Below are 21,348 nucleotides of genomic sequence, written 5' to 3' on the forward strand. Positions count from 1 at the left end.
TGTACAGAGAGGACTAAAGCAGTGGTGTCCAATCACAAAAGACCAAAATCCCCCAGATAAGAAAAAGGTGACCTTAAGTCCTGCTGCATTCCAGATCTGTAGATTCAGCCGGGCCCTATGATGTCTTTCTGCTCTTCTTGACTTGGACTCATAAGACAGCCATTCTTTACTTTGTATCATACATCACCATTCCTCTTCTTTACCTATGCTGAATGGATGTATGTTCTTACAAACAACCCCTTACATTAGGTTATATAAAAGTCCCTGGGGACCATGTGCCTTCCTTCGGTTTTGGATACGTAGGAGAACCCTCCCTCGAGATGGCCCCCCCTGTTTGGTAACTTTCAAATGTCTGAAGCATCCCCCAAACCACAATGACCACATGTCTCCACACACCATACACCCCTTCCTTCACCTGTGATCTTGACCATCATTTGTTCAAAAAAAAAAAAAAAACCCAAAACCTACCATTTTCCACTCCCCTACCTCTCCTCATTTTCTCATTTTAGCACTCACCAAGTTCTACAATCTTGTTTTTTTAAATATTTGAAGGGTACGTTACTTTCTTAATCTCCACCACCCAGTTATATATCACCACATTCATCTGTATCACTGCCAAGTCTTTGGACATGTTCTTGACTCTACATCTTGTGGAAAATGAAAATGTGACATGAAGGTCTCCACTTAAAACCATCTCAGGGCTTCCAGTGATCGCAGCGTAGGGTCTGAACACCTGGTGATGACCCTGGCCATCTACCTGCCCCACCACAGCACTTCCTACACTGCCTCTGTGCCTCCGGCCCTCTGCCTCCCATGGTGGCAGTACTGCATCCCTCTTGCTTACTACAGACTTTCCAGTGCCACGGAGTGGTAATTTCCATGTTTATATGAGTATTGGCAGTGGTTCCTAATATGATTTATTAAACAAGAAGAATTGAGTGTAATGATTAGTATATTGCTTACTCTATACATTTTTGAAAAGCGCTATAATGTCTGGATGCATCTCTTATGAGGAACAGAACACGGTCTTTGCTGTCGCTTCTATGCAAGTGCCAGGGAGGGACCCGAAGCAGCACACACACCAGACAAGTGCTCTACCACTATGCTCCAGCCCACCTTCAGTATCAAAAACTTCAACCCCAAGCCAGAAGCATTATCACTGGAATTTGTAGATTTTTTTTCTTTTCTTTTTTTTTTTGGTGGGGGTAACATACCTCATCATGAATTTAAAGTTTGAACTTTGTGATAATATAATCATTCTTTATAGGCTGATTCTCTTGGCTAAAAAATTAATAATTATATATTTTTAAAGTTCAAGAATCACAGTTGTCCCATTTTGTTTCTTCGGGTGTCTATCATCTTTCTCTTTGTTTTGCTACAACTATCCAGAGCACCCAATTACTTTCATTAATGTTTAAAGCACTTCTTTAAATAATTAAATACATGCATACTTATTAATTACTTTAAAGAATTTTACTTAAATATATTTAGATATAATGCATCCATATAATTATTTAAAGTAATGCTTTAAACATTCATATACTACCCCTTAAAATTTGGTGTCTTCAAGCTTCTGGGTCCTATGTATACATATCATTAATGGATATGTATGGATATAACAGATATACATATCATTAAAGTGTGCATATACATGTCATTAAGGTATATATATATATGTATATATATGCATACATACGTAAGTATTCACACTAATAAACATGCTTGATGTTGAGCAAGCTATTATTCTTAAGAGAGGCTTTTCCAGACAAACTGAACGTAGGTTTTCCTTTTACGATTAAAGTATGGAACAGAGACATCCCTCCCGTCTGATTTCCCCTTCTCCCTTCTCAGGCAGAGGGGTGACTGTGACACACGACCTAACTCTTTCCTCAAGGTAAACAAGACCCTGGAGAGACCCAAGCCCTGGTGCTGAGGGCAATCAGCAGACATAAGGCTCAAAAGAGAAGAAAGGGCGTTGGGGCCAGACAAATATATAGTGAGGCACACAGGAGTTACGTAACCATGGGCAATTTGCATGACTTTTCTTAGCCTTAACTTCCTAACCGTAAGAAGGGGAACATAATACAAAACTCACATGGCTTTCCAAGAATTAAATAAGAAGTGTAAAAAGTTGGCATAGTGCCTCCATAAATCCTCAACCAATGGGACACAGCTGTTAGCTGATAATTCTTCACCAGTCCAGAGTTAAAATTGCATGTATTTACTATGCATATACATATTTTGTATATTTACTCTGCACATACATGTCCCATGTATTTACTATGCATATACATAACCCTTGTGTTTACTATGCATAGCCATCCCCCATGTATTTACTATGCATATACATACCCAATGTGTTTACTATGCAAATACATACCCCATGTATTTACTATGCATACACATATAATTGAGGTATAATATGCATATATATATTCACACTAATAAAAAATACTTGATGTTGAGCAAGCTATTACTGTCAAAAGAGGCTTTTTGGAACAAACTGATCATAGGTTTTCCTTTTATAATTAAAGTATGGGAGAGAGATAGTGGCATCCCTTCATGTCTGACTTCCCTTTCTCCCTCTTCAGACAGATACAAAGGAAACAAATCTATCCAATGCAATTTAAAACAGACACACTGTCTGCTTTAATTTCATAGAGACCACATTACACAAGACACGAGTTAAGAAAACAGCAGCACACTCAATTCCATTAGAAGAGTGGAGCTTGCTGGGGAACATGACGGAAAAGCCATTTTATTAGGTGTGTGGTACTAATAGCCACCTGGCTTTTAAATCCAGGCACAGAGACGACATCGTCGGGCAAGGCCATTGTTGTGATCTTAAACCAAATATGCCTGAAAAATAAAAGCTGACACTTAAGAGTCAACTAAGAAATACTTTTAAAACAGTAAGGCAAACTTGATCATTTCTCAGGGTCCCACCTTTAGACCAAAACCTGCAGGCCACTAATGACAGCTGAGAGAGGGAGAATTAGCCTCTCCCAGGGATATGACCCCTTCTTTGGTTGCCTAATGCAGAACTGTCAGCCTTGAAACCAGATACACACAAACAATGAAAATGAACCCAGCACGTTATAATTATATGTTTGTGCACATATACATACACATATACATACATACACATCTTTATGTATGGAACAATTGTAATGAAGAAGAGGCTATCAACTTGTGGGGGAATATGGCAGGGGTCTAAGAGAAGGTACGGGAAGGGGATAGAGGGATGAAAGGGAGGAGGGAAAGTGGCCCAATTCTATTTCAATTAAAAAAACATATTTTTTTTTTTTTTTTTGGTTTTTCGAGACAGGGTTTCTCTGTGTAGCTTTGTGCCTTTCCTGGAACTCACTTGGTAGCCCAGGCTGGCCTCGAACTCACAGAGATCCACCTGGCTCTGCCTCCCGAGTGCTGGGATTAAAGGCGTGCGCAATTAAAAAACATATTTTTAAAAAGAGACATAGTGCTCGGGGTGAGGTTCAGTTGGTAGAGTGAGTGCCTCTCACGAGCAAAACCTCGCGATAAAACCCCACGCATCTAATAAATCAGGTATGGTACCACACACCTGGAATGGTAACCCTTGGGAGACAGAAGCAGGAGGACCAGAAATTAAGGGTCATCCTTGGCTACATACCAACTGTGAGGCCAGCCTGGACTACATGAAACCTTATCTCAATAAATAAATCTAACTTGGATTCCTGTTCTATAATGATGAGAAAATTTTAGAACGCAGAAAACATACAGATGCTCTCTTTCACAGACACTAAAGTACTCGGTGGCCCCTGGGGTTTGTGAAATACTCCACAGTGGAATATAGGACATAGGCTTCCTGAGGGTAGAGAAAAAAAACCCTTCCCAACCTGCCAGTTTTGACTGCCTCCTTCCTGCCAGCCCTTGAACATTCCAACTGCCAAAATCCCGAGTGTTTTGGGAAACACCAAGCACACTACAGTGATGCACAAGATCTCAAATCAATCAGAGGCACTGCTTCCTGAAACGGCCTTTAAGCAACTCCATGGCAAAGAAAAGGCCACGGATATGCTAACCAATCATGCACCTTGACAGCTTTCTCCCTCTGGAATTCTAATGCACAGTGAGGCCCTGCAGGTCAAGGGAATGGTGATCTGTCTTTGTACACATCGCATGTCTGGAATTCCCCTCTCTGGCTTCCAGAACGGGAAGCACGGCCCAGTCCCTGCTGAGAAACGCAGCCAGGCCTTTAGTATTCAGGTGACTAGTTATCTGACGGGGGTAAAGTGCACAGCCTCACGCCTGCTATTCCTGCCATGCATTTTCAAGCCATTGCACCTCCTCTCTCGGAGACAGAGCGCAGAGGCTGGGATTCGATGAACAGCATGGGTAACGTATGACAGAACAAGGCAGCCAGTACGAAATCAAAACAGCATTTTGGAAATGAAAACCAGTACCTGATCACTTGTGGCATACTGGGCTACAAAAACCTTTAATCCCTTTACATCTGTGAAAAGCAGGGGATTCAGTGAAAATTTCTAAGGAGCACATCCGTCCAGAGTGGCTGGCCTGAGGAAGACTCTGCAGCTGGTTAACTCAAATCGCTACCCGGCATGCTGGTGTGCAAAGCTTGTTGCTAGTCCTCAAGGGGATCCTCTGTGAGCCCCTGACTGTACTGTCTTCCTTAGGAAACCTGGGGTGTAATTCTGCAGCTCACAGGTGGGTGGAGAGCTACAACCGTAGAATCGAAGTCACAGATTTCCAGACCTGGAGGCAAGGCCCCTTGTGAACTGCTTTTAGAGAAGCCTCGAGAAAGACAGGGACTGGACGGCACTGCTCTCCCTCCCCCATGCAGCTCTCTCTAAGCCACCTCAGCTGACTTCATTTTACTAAGCGGAATCTTACAATCTAAACTGTTTTCTTAGTTTATGAAATTCAGCACTCCTACAGGACAGGGAACGAGAGAGAGAGAGACTTTCATTTCGGCTTTTAATTCTTTCCCCTACTACCGAGGACAAACATTCAAAATTCTAAGCTTGCAAAATACACACTCAGGGTGGAGGGGTAAAGTCCAGTTAGGAAAAAAGAGACCAAGTACAGTCGTCACCAGTAAAGAACATGTTTTGCTTTTCTGTGTCACTTTGCAATTTAAAAAAACATGCTTTGAATTTTCATAGCAAACAATATAAAAAAACAAACAGTAATGCTATAGATTAAAAGCTCTCTACTGTTTTAGGTTGAATCTGAAGGACGTATATGTCCGTCTTTTGTTAAGACCAAAGGAGTCAAGTGTTCTTCAAGACTGTGCCATTCACTAAGAGGAAGTAAACTTTGAGACTATTTGTTGATGCTCTGTTTTCAAATCTAGTCTTTTAGGCACAAACTACAAAGGTTCATCATGAGCAGATTAAAGCTAACCAAATTATGAATGCAGTTTTCCATTTCACTCTTTAATTCCTATTTTAAATGCACTAGAACTGACTGCTGCCAATGTGGTTAGAGCTGCAGCAACACTAATAATGAACATGCATTATCACAAAGGCCGTAGATACACTCTAAACTGAAAGCACACAGACCTATTTACTGAGCTAAATTTATGCACAAAGCTAAAATACCCTCAGCTTTTCAGTTCACAAAATATGTCTTCCGATGTCCATTCAGTGTCATCTAGATTCACCCTTCTCCTGGCCTTCTCCTCTGTCTCCAGATGTCAACATCAGGCTAAGGAGCCAGAGGTGACTGGACACAGAGGGATGGATGAAAACTGTTTGATCCAGCACCATGTGTGGTTTTCCTGAGGATGAGTACTGTTTCTATGAAATAACAGCGGAATCAGGGCAAACCATGCTTTTTTTTTTCCTGCCATGGGAAGCAAGTGTTTGGGCAAGGGTAACTAAAATGAAAGTGAGAACAGAAAATTCAAGATTTTGGTCAATTCATTGTAGCAAAAACTTGCATTTACAGCTTGTAAATAACTTCCTATACTCAATTTACTTACTACATAGATGTGTGTGTGTGTGTGTGTGTGTGTGTGTGTGTGTGTCTGTGTGTGTGTGTATGTATGTATGTGTTTATGTGTATGTGCCTCTGTGTGTAGTGTGTGTATTTGAGTGTGTCTATGTGTGTGAGTGTATGTGTGTGGTGTGTATGAGTGTGTCTATGTGCATGTATGTGTATGTGACTGTGTATATGTGGTGTGTGTATTCGCCTGTGTCTATCTGTGATTATGTGCATGTGTGTGTTTGTGTGTTTATGTGTGTGGATGTGTATGTGTTGAGAAGGTATCACTTTGCATCCCAGAGTCTCCTCAAACTCCCAACAGTTGACCTACTTTAGCCTCATGGCATGCTGGGATTACAGGCGTGAGCCATGATCCTGGGTTCAAAATGCTTTTCTTAACAAAAGTCCACACCTATTATTCTCACCAATTCCTATTAGCTAACAAACAAATGCTGTTTATTACATTATATCTCGCTGAGAGATTCATATACCTTTTCTATTTCAATGCTTGTAACCATCCTGTGAAAGAGAATTACTGGCCTCATTTCACAGGTGTGGGAAGGAAGGTAATGTGAGGATTCCACTCTGGTATACAGCCTCACTAGGTCGGAAAGATTTTTGGCCCTGTGCTTAAGTTTATCCTCATTTTGGTTATATTTATGATGAAGCACTTTCTGTTATCCACTTATGGGCCAGGAAAAAAAGGTGTCTCCACCTGTAAGGATTCTGAAGTCCATAGGAAGGTGATCGATAGAATACTGACACTGAGCAGGTTCAAGGAAAGAAATAATGAATGATGTGGAAATTTAGAGCCAAGACAGCTTATTAAAGACAATGGAGCAAGAGCTTCCGAAGAACGCAGAGTCTGAGCAAGCAAGAGGATGCTCTTTTCTCAAGAGGAATGAAATAAAGCAAAATCCTATATTATATGTTTCAGAAACAGTACTATACAGGTTCAGTAAAAGTAGAGTCCTTCCCAGTGACCGAAGGGGTGAAATGAGGCAAATGTCACGGTGATACCTAGGCAAAGAAAGCAATATTCTAGAACATTGTTCTTCAGACTCCAGTCTCTTCACCAGAAGCTTCAGCATTACCTGGGATCATGCTAAAAATACCCACCCAGTCCCAGTGAACGAGAAACTCAGGAGTCAGAGGCCATCCATCCATCCTTGCCTTCATGCATTCTCCAGAGAATTCTGATATATGTCAGCTTGAATCACTTCTTTAAGAGAAACAGAACTATCAGAGCCCTTAGTGAGGCAACAGGAGAGAAATGATATTTTAAGAAGATGAACTGGCCGAATGGATTAGAAAGAGAAATCCATACACTTCACAGAGCTCTGCCATGCAATTGTTAAAAGAAGACAGCCTTTTCAAGGAAGCACAACATTAATCTGGGAAGGAAAACACTAAGTGTCTCTCATACTTTTCTTACAGGAAGGATACACTGATAAAATTCTGATTTCTCTGTTGGAAAAAAAAAACACCTCACCTATAACTTTTTATCTTTTTAAAGTGGGAATGGAAAATCCAAGATTTTTATAGTACCACTGTGGTACTGTAAGCACTGCTTATTAAAATATCCTTGTCTCAAAAACTTTCTTAGGCATGGAAAAGAAAAATTTAATTAGATGTATCATGTATAAAATCAAAATATAAGGAAAATGACAGCTCTTACTAAATATAGTCACGACCCAAGAAAATAAGGAAAAGAAATGCCTGAGGACTCTTTAAAACCCACACACCTGAAAAACAAAATGGTGAATGTAAACCAGAAGGCGAAGTGACTTTTTCAGAGTCTATAACTTCTTTACTCTGAAACAGTCTTGACCTTTAACAGAACCTCAGTCATTTACATCATTTATTCTAGTGATGCTACATTTGCTCAAAGGATTTTTTTTTAACCACTTTCATAGCCAGTTTACAAGTCACGTAATAAAACAAATACAGTTTTCATTGTATAAATCATTCTGAGAAATAGCTTTAAAACTGGAAAAGGTCATTTTCTATATTCATTATTCTCTTCATCTACTAGATCTGATTCTTATGACTTTGGGCTGGGGAAAAACCAAAACAAAACTCAGGTCCTCTTCCATGCACAGTGGCTGGCAGCCCAGGAGGGCTCTCGTAATTATTTAAAAGGAGGTCGATTAATCGGAGTTATTCCTGCTGCTGCATCTGTTTAAAAACGCATTCATTTAATAAATATCTGGTGGGTGCTATTCAGGGCAAGGCCCAGAGTTGGCGACATGGCTGTCATTTGGTAGAATAAGTAACAGATTTTCTCCTTCTCCCGTCATGAGTTCTAGAATCTATTAATGACCATAAAGAGCCTATGTGACAGAAATTCTGTATCCTTAAAGTAAGCCAAAGACAAGGAATTCTAACCTGTACTGACTTTAATCTTATTACTCATACAATACCTAATAAATCATAATTGTGTTCGCTCTATCTGCTAATGCAGTTTTCAATTGCAGTTAATAAATCATTTTCATCTCTTATGCTCCTCAAATCCACTGACCTTCCCATTTAAAGCTACTCAGTTCTTCTAAACACATTCTATGTTGAGTAACCCCAGGAGGATTACATAATGAAGACTAGCCAAAGTGCTTAATATGAGTGAATGTGTACAGTTTATTAACTCTCAGCCAACCATCAAAGAAAACATCCTTGATACTACATAAGGGTCCCCTTACATTCTTAATAAGAATCCCTTATAAAGTTGCTGACTTGTGCTAATTACTCCTTAAATCAGAATATGGACTACTCAGGCATTCTAATTATGAACTAAAAATCTATAGTTAACAAGATACAACATTCAACACTGCCAGTTGACTACAAAAATAACATGCTTCCGAGATCAGCATCTTAAAGATTGTAAAATTACCATCATTTCAAACCACTGTTTATGAAAATAATATACTACATTCATGTCAATCATTATTCTTCATGTTAACACAGTCTTAAAGCCAAATTTAAGTAGTTCTCGTGTCTAGCAGGATTGTATGAACTATTCAAGGTCTGAATGAACACAGACACATTCTCAAATATGCAGCTCTTAACCATCCTGCAACTACAAACATTTGATTTGAAGGAATCAGCCAGAAATCAAAACAAAGAGACAGATCCCTAACTCCATTAACACCAGGCTTTCCTTGTATTTACAAATAACTTAGATAAAAAGCATGCTTCTTTACACCACCAAAGATCTCTAACTCACAAAAGATTAGCCTGTTCTTTGAAACATAAGAAGGTACAAGGTGTAAATGGTATCCTTTGGGTAAGTTTTCTTAAGAATTCAACTCTGTAAGGCCTTCCATTTTTGGCATCAAAAAAGTCATTCTGAAGGGTGTTTGGACTATTTTTAACCTTCACCTATAATTTTAAATATTAACATGCCAAATGAATCTAAACCAAGGAAGATCTCTCCCACCACCCACAGACAGGCAGAGACATAAAGACCATCATCTGGGAACTAATGAAGAAAATAACCAACTTCAATTTGAAAATGAAGACCAACTGGTAAACTGGGGCTCAGCTTATGGAAAGTGGAACAATCCAACTCAAAATACAGTCTCATCACCTACAAAATATATAAAGATTCAATAGACTACCATTGGTGAAAATAGAGATGCTCTGAGAGGCAATACAACTAGAATGTATTATGATCTTTCAGTCCAACTTACTTACAGGAAAAATGAGGTAATGTTACCAGACAAAGGCTTATCTTAGTATTTTTATATGAAAAAAAAATAATGTTCAGGTTCAAAGAAACAGTAAATCATGATGCTTTTCTGCGACCAAATATGCTTTCAGAAAGCAACAGAAGGAAATTTAAACAATAAAAGCATGTATCTATAGGATGGTCAAAACTGTGAATAAGTAAACACATCAGACATGGGGTACCATATCTACTTACCCCTTCACCTACACTTCAATGGTCTCTGCAAAAACGGGCCTTGACTCACAATGAACAGAGCACAGGAAAGGCACTAGCTGCTTCTGCAACTTACTTTCCCCTTGCTAAACAAATCTCCAAGAGCACCAGTTTCTACCGAGCACATTCAATGATGTGGCCTTTGATATGCTCCACATCCAAGAAGGGTAAAGTTTCCACAGCTGGAAATGAGAATCGGAGACAGGGCGCACACCCAGGTGCTACTTCAGGCATCCACAACTCTGTCTTCTTCACTTACGCCCTGACAAAGATAAGATGAATAAGCACAGGCTTTTAGCAGCTTGAGCATATATATTCCCCTGAAAGGAAAACTAAGTTCAGACCATCACGGCCTAAAGTTCAGCTCAGGAATCTAGACTGTCAGCCTCAGAAAGGGCCAGGCATGCTCGATGTTTATCTCTTGTCCCTTAGGTGATATTGTCCCTCAAGAGATCCCGAAAAGACCATTCAACTAAGAAGGATCTGACAGAGACAGAGGCTCTAATAACAGCTGTGGTGCTTGCATGCCATGAGTTTGTGTCTCAACCACAGTCATTCATAGGCCTCTGTATCAATTACTGACACACCCTTTCCCATAAACTCTTGGCATATGCAAACAGGCTTCCCCAGGCATGTGGCAATAAAAAATGTTTTAGAGGATGTTGTACTGTATTATTAAACTCTATTCTTTCATAACCGGGTGTTATTCATTTGTTTTCCATCTCATTTTCAAACCTACCTTCACATCAAGCTCTCCTGATAAACATTCACAGGAGGGCCTGGACACTACACAATCTGATGAAAAAAAAAAAATCAACACAGAAATACATTAAAAATGCCAATAAAAGTTTCTATCATATTGCCTGACATCAGAGAAGCATGCAGCAACATGGGGGCTGGGGATTTGCTAAATTATGATCTGGGATGATAGACTGAAAAGAGAGAGGGGAGAGGGAAGGAGGAAGAGAGAGAGAGACAGAGACAGGCAGAGAGACAGAGACAGAGAGAGCGCTTGAGCCATTCTCCTAACAAATGCCAAAGAAATGCAAAGGCTATTGGGCTTTTTTTATTTTATCTATCTGAGTTACATGCAGGACTGCTGGGCTCTGATTTACCTTACGCAACTGCTGGAGGATTCACGAGAGACAAGCACGGACTCCTAAATGCTCTTAAGCCCTAATCTCATTTGGTTTTCTTTCAGGCTCCTAACGATCACAGGAATCTTTATCAGGACCCTGTGGAGGTGGAGTGGGGTGGCCTCTGTCATCTTAAGAGCAAATATCAGCCAGCATCGCTTTTTCACAGAATATCTGAAGCTGCTCCATCACCCTCCAAGATGTTCTCAGCAGGGCTGCTGGCTGCTGGCCTGCCAGTCAGGACTGAGGAGACAAGAGAGCCACAGCAGGACCAGCCAGTCTCTCCAGGGCAGGTTCCCATTGGAGTTTGGGTATCACCCTGTGAACTGGCCTACTCAGGCAGTGAGCTGCACTGCTACACCCCATCCTTTGGACACTACAGGCATTTCATGAAGTTCAATGGAGCCCCGTGGCTAATAGGTAAGGTGAGTACGAAGCCTCAAGATGTCTGAGGGCCTTTTGGATCTGAAACCTGATACAGCTAAACTCAATATGAAATTCTTAAAAAAAAAAAAAAAAAAAAAAAAAAAAAGAGCTACAAAATATAACCAATTTGCCCAAACTCTGAGTATCAGGTGCTTAGTTCTCATTACAGGGTTTCTCATAGTTACGCAATTTTTGCCAAATCTAAAATACAATTTTCTTCTTACTTCTTTACAACATCCCTCTGAGGACAAAACAAGTTAAAACTCACTTTGCTCGGTTTAGTTTGAGGACTGATGTCAATACTTAAAGCAATCAGCTTGACTTTGACAACCCTGAGGACAGTACTTGAGAGCAAGCCCATCTGACTGTAGAAATGAGTTCATCTTTCACACATGCTCTGAAGTACAGAAACAGAAATATATGCAGTGAGTATATAAGTTTAAAGATACTCAAGGTTTGTTGGAATTTGGCAAACTAGGAGAATTAGACTTGGTCATAGCACAATTAAAAACCACACCTATCTGGAAAGATCATTTGGATGGACTGTACGTGTATCTTCTTATCAAAAGCTAATTTTAACTACTATAACTCTCTTTTGAAATTCCATCACTATATCCTGGCTTATTAATCAGCATAGGAAATAATGTCCTCTTGGAAGTAACAGCAACGAAATAAAAACAAGGAGCATTTACTGTATACCAATTACATGCCTGGTACCATGTTAAGCTTTATGCGCAAGATCACTTTTAAACCTCAAGGTTCCTCCAAGTAGGTACTACTAATATAGTCCTCACATTAGAAAGGAGAGAAAGGACGTTCTGAGAGGTTAACCAACTTGATAAAGGTCACAGAGCTAGCGCACGATGAGGACTAACTCAGATCCAGATAATCTGGGTCCAGTATCCATTGTTCTAACTCTCACCTTGCTTCATGGGGACCAGACAGAAGAAGGGGATGCACAACGCCCTCAAGCAGACTTTCCAGGCCTCCTCAGGGAGACAGAAAGGCCCACAGATTGTTGTATGTTTTTTAATGTCTATATACCTCCAAAAGCCTATAGAGTCCTCAGGTTAACTATGAATTCTTCTGCCGTCTATAAAGCAATGGGTGGAGAGCACATATTTTTATAGTCTGAAGAGCTCCCCGGAATCATTGCACCCCTCGTCTCTGGGTACCCACATCTTTTAATATATTGTAGCCCTCTTTGTTTCTCCCTTTCCTTTCTTCTTCACCACTTCTCCACACAACTGTATACAGTGTAGTGGCTACAAATGCTTCTACTCTTGTTAAAAAATAAACAAACTTTATCAACAGAGAAAAACACAGCACATCACACTGAGCTGTGTAACTTTAAAAACAGTCCTGTGAGTCACGTCCATAGTAACATTTTTTTTTTAAAAAAACTTACTACAGTTTACTGAAAACCAATCACGTAAACTTCACAATAGGCCAGAGTTGGGTCTCGTGTGTTTTATGCTCGTTCTGTATCAGGGTCTGCAGAGAACAAATACAACTGGCCAGCCTGCTAACACTCGCCTTGGGAGTTTCATTTCGGAAGTTAAGTATGAGGGGGGCAGTGAACAGCGCTCACCAAGAATCAGGACTTCTATTCTCATTTTAACTCTGCCACTGACTGGTGATTTCCAGAAAAATCTTGAGGTTTTGGATGCTCTGCCAGAGAGTACATGAGCCAAGCCACTCGGGTCTATTTTATGATCTAATACATACATTTAGTTTTTAAAATTAAAAAAAAACAAAAAAAAACTTAAGGTTAGCATTTTCCTAGTAGATTGTTGGTAACCCAAAAATAGCTTTTAGCATTTCTATAAGGGCTCTGTAAGAGAGCATGGGGCAGGGAGGGAGCTCAGATATTGACCATCAGGCGAGGCAGCAGGCTATCAACAGAGGGAAAAGTTAATCCTCCTTAAATTACTAGACGTATTCTTCTTTTCCTTTTTTTTTTTTAAAATCTATTTAGGACATTTTGTCAAATATTTCCGTTACCTCTGGGATCTTATTTTGGCTAGTCAAAACATATTATGTTCACGGTTTCCTATATTGGTATAAAATAAATTAAAAGCCTATTTGACTAGGGGATGTAAGTTAGGTCCTGGTCCTGGACACTTCCCATCCCTTCTACATTTTAGCTTTCATCCTTCATAGGCATCTGTACATATTCTTCCCTCGTGACCTTGACACATATCCTGAGAGCCCCAGTTAGTATAGACGTTATATATCAAGGCTTTAAAAACATTATACTTCAAGTATGTAAGTTCTGCAGTCAATTCCAAGAAAGTAAGATCTTTGGAAAGAAAGGCATTTTTACTCACATGAAGCATTAGGATCGATTTTTCCAGATGGTTTTAGCTTGATTAGCTCACCTGAGGACTAGCTCACCTGAGGACTGCTGCAAGGGTTTCCACACAGGGTGCCTATTTTTAAACTGCTTTCACCACTTTTACCAGGTTCTAAGTCCTACACACAGCTCCTTTATGTGAATCTTGGCGGCCTGATAGGATGAAGTCAAGGTATTCCCATTATAGAACTTAAGGAATAGCTTTCGGAAAATTAAAACGAAGACAATTCCCTCTACTCACAATCTTGCTTATATAACTTCAACCGTTAGCACCTACTCTAGTGTTTACCCTGCTGAATGTGTGACTTATTCATCGTCTTGTTGAAGACAGAATGCTTTGCAAATCTCAATAGCTCCCTCGCTTTGGAATCCCTGGGTGCGACAGGCTTGCACTAGTATCTATTTAATAAGGAGCTTCAAAGGGTGTGTGTGTGCTGTGGACAGGCAAACAGCCCCAAAGTGTCCTGGCCCCTTGGCCTGGGGTTTCAAAGGACAGCTTCATTATGTTGTAAATGTTCTTTTCCACAATAAAACCCATAAAAGTCACCTGGAAAGTTAAGTTTCAAAATAAAAGTATTTTTGTTTCAGTTTGTCAAGGTAACGTAGTCTCACATGTGATCTTTAGCCAAAGAGCAATAGTTAATATTTAACATGAACTTTAAACTGTGCTCAAGCACATGCAGGCATATGTGCACACAGACAGACAGATGGACAGATATACACACACACACACACACACCACTAGTGCTAGTGTAAAATGTAATAAAATGTGTTTTAATCATTAGGCCCCAACATGCATCTTTCTTTATGTGTCTGAGTATACAAACAGGTCTGGAGAATTGGACTTCCAATTGAAAGTCCTTCTCTGGAGAATTGGAGACGACAGCTGTGACTGTAGCTGACAGGTCCCAAAGCCTCAAGTGACAGACCCAAGAATGCCAGCCTGCAGAACTCCATGGCCCTCTTACGTTGTCGGGGGCTTCCAGTCTGAGAAGGGCTACTTGTCTTCTTCTATCACCCAGAATACCCCATAACTCCGGAAAATGAAAAATAAAATGTTCATTGTTTCAAGTTGATTAGGGCCTCCAGTCTAAGGTACAGGGTAGGTTCACTGTTTTGCACCCCCCTCAACAAAGCTTTAAACACCTTGCCAATTTAAAATTTTAAAAAAAAGATGGAGTAGAAAGGAAAATAGAATACATTCTTGGTAATTCCATGAAGCTATTTCACTTTTAAAACCTTCATTTTAAAGTACAGGATAACGTGAGTAAAATTTTATGGAGATCAAATTCATGACAACAAATAGATATTTGGCATATATCAGAAACCAGAAAAATTCCAGGGTAAGTGGTTTTACAAGGTTTTCACATGGGTGGGAAGAGGAAATTTTACATCAAATCTCTCATTATTGGAATTAGTAGAATTCATTCAATACCTTTTTGTCGAGGCAATGTCCTGTTTCAAATTACGAGCCTACCTCCCCTAAGACACAAAAGTATTAAAAACCCGATGTGGTACCAACAGCACAATTATGCCAGCGATATAAAAATAGTGTGAATTGCCTTTGAACCAAACTTCCAAAATAAGAGCCTGACTAAAATTCAAGCCTGTAGCTTCTAAATTGTAACTATAAAAGTTTTAGTGCGTTCAAGTACAACATGGACCTTAAGTATAAAGACAACTTGAACAGATAGAAACAGGAGCAGAACCAAGGCAAAGAGCTCCTGGGCTGAGGCAAGTAGCCTGTAGTGTAGGAAACAGAACCTAATTGTATACAATTGAAGTTTAATGTGTCATCTTTAAGTGACAATCACTTTTCCTCTCCAGGACCAAACACCAGGTCCTTTGGAATAGCTTGAGTTGAGGGTAAGGGGATGTGGGTAGTACATACATGTGTGAAGTTATCAAAGAGTAATAATAATACAAAAAGAGACTAGCGTAAGTTACTGGTTTGGGTTTACAAAGGACTATGTTTGCTTGAACTATTCTAATGGAAAAATCATAATTCATTTCTCCCCTCATCCTGCTGGCCTTTGACTAAATACTGACGCAAATCATGCTGACTACTTAGGGTTTTCAAAACAGCATGGGATTTTAAAGGACACGTTTGGTTCTCACATTTTACGTACAACTGGGCAGTTTGGACTAGGTTCTAAGATGTTGGCACCACATGACAGAGGCCTCATAACTTTCCTTGACATGGTAAATTAAATTCCTTTGATTTAGAGCCACAGATAAGAAGGGTCTAATAGCCAATAGATATACATACTGCGAAAATGCTGCCCTCCCTGGACTGCTGCTAGGCATTGTGTCTGTTCTAAACCCACTTTCCATCATTAGTGGTCAGCTTCTTAATGCCTTGGTGTTTAAAATCTCTGGTTCCCACAACTACAGCCCACATTAACTGGTCGCTCACATGAATTCAGAAGCATGCCATTATTCTCTTTAAACAGCAGCAGCAGCAGACACTGATCATCTGAGGGTCGATTTTCTAATAGTCTGTATTGGTTAAGGAGCCGAAGAGGTAAGGGTGAGAAGATGTTTAGGAAGAGGCAGAAGTGTGTCCCATTCTCCAGGAAGGAGAGTTCTGTCAGGATTTCACAGAGAAGGAAAACTGTTGGGAAAAGTTGCTCAGGAGAGCAGAACCCACTCCCCCATGCCTGAGGAGGGCTCTCAGCAAAGCAGAAAGCTTGAAGGATGATCAAACAAAGCCATGGGCCTACCCTCAGAGAAATCTAAAAGGGACCCCAGTCCACTTGAACTTGCTCAATGACACCTTATCCAGTGCCATTTGGCCTTAGACACATCATAAGGCCATCAACCTATCTCCAGGCTGCAGTCACTTTAAATTTCTTTACAGCCTCCAATTTATATTCACTCCCTAAAAATGCTATCATGACCCTTTCCTGATAACCGAGCCAATATCAAAACAAAAATTTCATAAAATTATTACATCTTTTTATAATGCATTTTAGAGGATGGTCAAAGTTGCGATGCCATGCTTTTAGCATAGTTCTGCAGGTCTGGATTCCCAGGAAAACACAGAAGCAGCCTGGAAGAAGACATGTCCCCGGAGCCTGGTGAGTGGAAGCCTCTGCTTCCTCATTCAGGTCTCAACATGGTCACTAACTGCTTCCTGAGCTATAAGTCCTCAGCTTTCACCTTTGAAATGACAGCCTGAAAGAATTTCCTAGGGTTCCTTCACTTTTAAGCTTGTGAGAAACCAATCACAGGCTACAAGTGAAAATAACCAGGAAGAAATTCCACAGGACTTACCAAAGTCCATGTTTGCTCTAGATTGGGTTTGTTACTGAGCTACGGTGGAGGGTGGAGGCAGACCTGTTGCATCATAGAGAAAATACCCCTTTTCTGGAAATGTTCTAGGAATACAGGAAGCAGTAGATTAGATTCTCTCTCTCTCTCTCTCTCTCTCTCTCTCTCTCTCTCTCTCTCTCTCTCTCTCTCTCTCTCTCTCTCTCTCTCTCTCTCTCTCTCTCTGTGTGTGTGTGTGTTTCTCGTGTTTTAAATCAGTAATGGATAGTAAGTGGCCCATGACAGGAAGTCTCAAGTTTCCCGTTTACAGCCTGTTACATACACACAGAAACGCCACCTGGCCAAGAGAAGACCACATGACTGAGCACTGGGCGCATTGGCTCGCTGTTATAACCTTTGTATCATGCGTGATTGATGCCCTGCGTTTATAGTCAGCTTCAATTTAAAACCACCTGCAAGCCTTTGTGAGGGGGGCTGTCGAAGACCAGCAGAGTGACTGATCTCAGGGTGAACTCAGCGCAGCTGGAGAGGAGGCAGTGTATATCACCTGCACATGTGTTCACTTACACCTGCCTCTTACAGCTTAAGCTCACCACAGCATGTAACTTTAACCGCATTCAGCCTCACATCCTAACTGGCCACACATCTCCTAAGGTAGTAAAAAAACAAAAAACAAAACGTGCAGCCTTTGGCAAACGGTGGAAGCGCAGACCTCCCTTGCCTCTGTGTGATAACGTTGAAGCCCTAAGTTCCAACCGTTTATCATACCTCCCTGAAAAACACAGCAGCAGCGTGAGTGGGATTTCTGGCAGGGTTTACTCACTCACCTCTTTGATCTTTGCTCTCTTCTCGCGGATGCTGGCATCAGCTGGTTCCCGGTTCTCTATCCCGATGGGAGGTATGAAGTCCACCTTGGGCAAGCCCCCAAACAGCTCCTTGTCACGCAGCTGGTCCTGGGCCACCTTCTCCTTCTCCAGCAGAATGTCTCTTTGGATCTCTTCGGGTAGCTTCTGCAAGGTCTCCTTGGCTTCCCTGAGAGCCCGCTCGTGGTTTTCACGGATCCTGGCTAAGTTGTCCTCCAGTACAGCCCCGGGGTCCCCTGGCACGCCTTCCTCGCGGTGCCGGACTCGCCCCTCGGCGACATCCACGGCGCGCGCCCCGGGCCCGGGCTTGTGCTCTGCCGCGGGCTGCAAGGCGGGGTTGGAGTGGAACAGGACCCCGCTCAGCAGCTTGGAGGAGTCAGGCAGGAAGAAGATTGCCCCGAAGCAGAGCGTGATGAAGGCGCTGAACACCAGCAGCAGCACGAACTTCTCGGTGAGGCGGAAGGCGGCGGGGCCAGACCCCTTCCTACTGCCGCTAAGCCCCCCGCCCAAGCCACCGCCCAGGCCGCCGCCCCCAGGGCTACTAAAGAGCGGCAACAGGCCCCCCACGGGCATCGCTCCGGTTGTTGCAGCCGCCGGTTGGCAGTCTGTCCAGGGGCCGGACGCCGAGCCACTCAGCAGCCAAACTTCGCTGCCGCCGGCCGTCAGCAGCTGCGGGGCCGGTTCTTGCGCATCCAGGCCGCCCAGAGCGCGTGTCTGAGCTGCGGGTCTCCCCGCTGGAAACGGCTCCCCTCCGGCTCTCCTCGCCGGGGTGGCTCCTTTGGCAAACAGGCACGCAGGACAGACCGCTGGCTGCAGCCCCTATGGGGAGAGGAGACAGTAAAACGCAGTGGTTAGGAAGATGGTGAGAAAGTTTCCAGCGGGTCCCCGCCCTCCCCTCGCCCCGGGAACCGCAGGACAGTTCCCCAGCAGGCAGCCCCGCGGTCCAGCTGCGGACACCGCCCTCGGAGCCCACTTTGGACTTGGGGGTTGAAGTTTTCCAGTCGCGGAGGCAAGGGTGTCCCGCGCACATCTGGGGCAGGGCCGAGGACACCTCGGTGCCAGGGGCGGCGCACCTCTGGGCAGCAAGAGCACCGCGTGCGTGGGGGGCTCGTCAACTTCTCCCGCTGCCCATCTCGGTGCGTGTCCGGGCGGGCGGGGGCGCGCGTTCAGCCCGGTGGCCCTGCGGCCCCGGGACACGGCTCAGGTGAGCGAGCGCGCCGACCTGCCGGCGAGTGCGAGCAAACCAGGCACCGTGCTGCCCTCCTCCGCGGCCCCGCCGTGCACTAATAGCACTGCCGGTCTCCCGGCGGTCGGAAACGAGGGCGGTGACGCGTCCGGAGAGTGACAGCGCGTCCGGGCCAATCTCACGCCTCCCAGGGTCCCGCGGGGGTGGAGCCGAGGCGGGGAGGGGGCCGCGCAGGGCGGGGAGTTTACGGGAAGCGCAGCCTCGCGGGGGCCCGGCAGAGGCGGGGAGGTCGCAGCTCCCCAGGGCGCTGGAGGGCGGGAGCTGCGCCCCGGAGCCGGATCAGACCCGTCCGGAGAAGCCGAGCCGGAGCTGGTCCGAGCTTACCCTGCTCCAAGCCCACTTGGTCCCGAGCCCCAAAGGTGGTGGATCCTCGCGAGTGACCGTGTTACACTAACGCGGTAGCGCCTGCATGCTCCTGCACTCGCCAATTGGCGATCCCGAGGAGAACACCGGGGATTGCGGAGCAATGGGTGGTTTTGAAGCGCGTCTTTTCTCCAGTCACCTCTTGTTATCCAAGACAGGGATTCCCTGGCGCCCAGTAACTCTCAAACCCTAAGTCCCTATGCTCCCCGCAGAGCTTTTAAGCTCTTGGCTCGGCCTCACTAACATAAAAATCCATGGAGACTTGGGGTTAGGGGATTGCTTAGGGCTTTAAATATGCACCCTCTTCCCCTTCCAAAAAAAAGTTGTATGCCTCCCCCACACTCCCCCACTTTCGAAATTCATTTACCTCATCGCTGTTGGTCAAATTTTCCATTCAAAGAAGACAGTTTTATGCTGCCAGAGCTCCAAGCAATAAATTGAACCCTGTTGAAATTAAGTCTTGGATGCGACAACTCCCAGCGAAGGAAAGACTTGGTCCAATAGAGATTGTTTTCAAGACAGCCTTGCAGTATTCAGTCTCATGGAATGTCATGGAGACTGGCTCCACCTCCCATGACATCGCTTGGAATGCCCTGCTGATATTGCATAGATCTACGTTTTTGACTTGGTTGGGAACCTCCCGGTGAAGGGACAAGAGAACGTTTTCCAAACTGTGTTATGAATCCCCCTGTTGCTCCAACAAGAAACAGTCACCGGCGAGGAAAATTTGACTGACTTCCCACACCTGGAAGCTGCTCGGTGGCAGCGCTGTTCACCATCAACCTTCTCCGGAAAAGTGATTTTGATTTGCCCTTTACTTGCTTGCTGTCTTAGACCGGAGCAAAAATACCTGGCAGGTTCCAGGAGAGTGCCCACAGTACAGTTGTTTCCAGGTGTTGGGCTGTATGAGAAAATAGAAAACCAAGTCAGAAATCATACGGCACTTTTCGTTTAAGTATTAATTATTAATATTAGCCATGATTATTTGTTGTGTATCGGTTTTGTGCAAAATGTGCCAGGCACACGTTCAAAAGTTCTGATTAATAAGAAATTATGGCTTGATGGATCCGACTTCGTGGCTTGATTATTTTGATACTTGCTATGAAATTCTATGCCCAGAAGAGTGCAGCATATCCAAGCAGGGTAATAGATTTAGCTATAAAAATGAAAGCAACAATGTTTTCTTTTAATGATGTAAAGGTAAATTTGTTTCAAATTATATTTGTAGGTTGTGGGTAGGCTGAAAACTTAATCACTGTGAAATAATAGTGTTTATTCTCAGCAAGACCCTTGAAACTGAGCTGCCTCACAGAAGAGGAAGCAGATCCCTAGAAACTGGGACAAACTCCTGAGGAAGCCAACTGTTTGCTTCCTGGTCATCTGGGGGAAGGGATCATTAGCTTTCCAACTATGTTTTAAGAATGGGATTATTTTTACAGACACAGAAATACCTGTGAACATTCATTTTAAGTTGATATAAATATGTATTCCAAAAAATAATAAAATCCACCTTTAAGTACATATATTAGGATATGACAGAGATATCGTACCTAATGCTGTTCCTAAATTCCTTAGTCTTGATGCCAAACCAATTTGGGCATTTAGGATAGTGTCTGTAGTGGAAGCATTAAATATTTTTGCACACAGACTTAAAGTTAATTTCCTTTTTAGAAATTTAAGCTATATTTACATAATATATATTTTTTTTCCTAAATTTTTAACGTGACTGCTCTTTTTATTTTGGTTCACTTTTATGACACTTA

The 21,348-nt window shown here is 42.7% G+C and overlaps 1 protein-coding gene across 1 annotated transcript in view; it reads right to left on the reverse strand.

Annotated features, from left to right (window-relative positions):
- Window positions 1-20,126, reverse strand: part of Man1a1 (mannosidase alpha class 1A member 1) — a 170,475-nt gene extending 150,349 nt beyond the window's left edge. The window contains exons 1-2 of the mRNA XM_028868365.2: window positions 19,953-20,126; window positions 17,941-18,795 (exon numbers count right to left, since the gene is read on the reverse strand). Coding sequence (XP_028724198.1) covers window positions 17,941-18,795; window positions 19,953-19,979 — 882 coding nt within the window. The 5' untranslated portion in view covers window positions 19,980-20,126. The remainder of the gene's footprint in view (window positions 1-17,940; window positions 18,796-19,952) is intronic.
- Between the last annotated feature and the right edge of the window lie 1,222 nt (window positions 20,127-21,348).

Source organism: Peromyscus leucopus, chromosome 8a (assembly GCF_004664715.2).
Source record: "Peromyscus leucopus breed LL Stock chromosome 8a, UCI_PerLeu_2.1, whole genome shotgun sequence".
Classification (NCBI taxonomy): Eukaryota; Metazoa; Chordata; class Mammalia; order Rodentia; family Cricetidae; genus Peromyscus; species Peromyscus leucopus.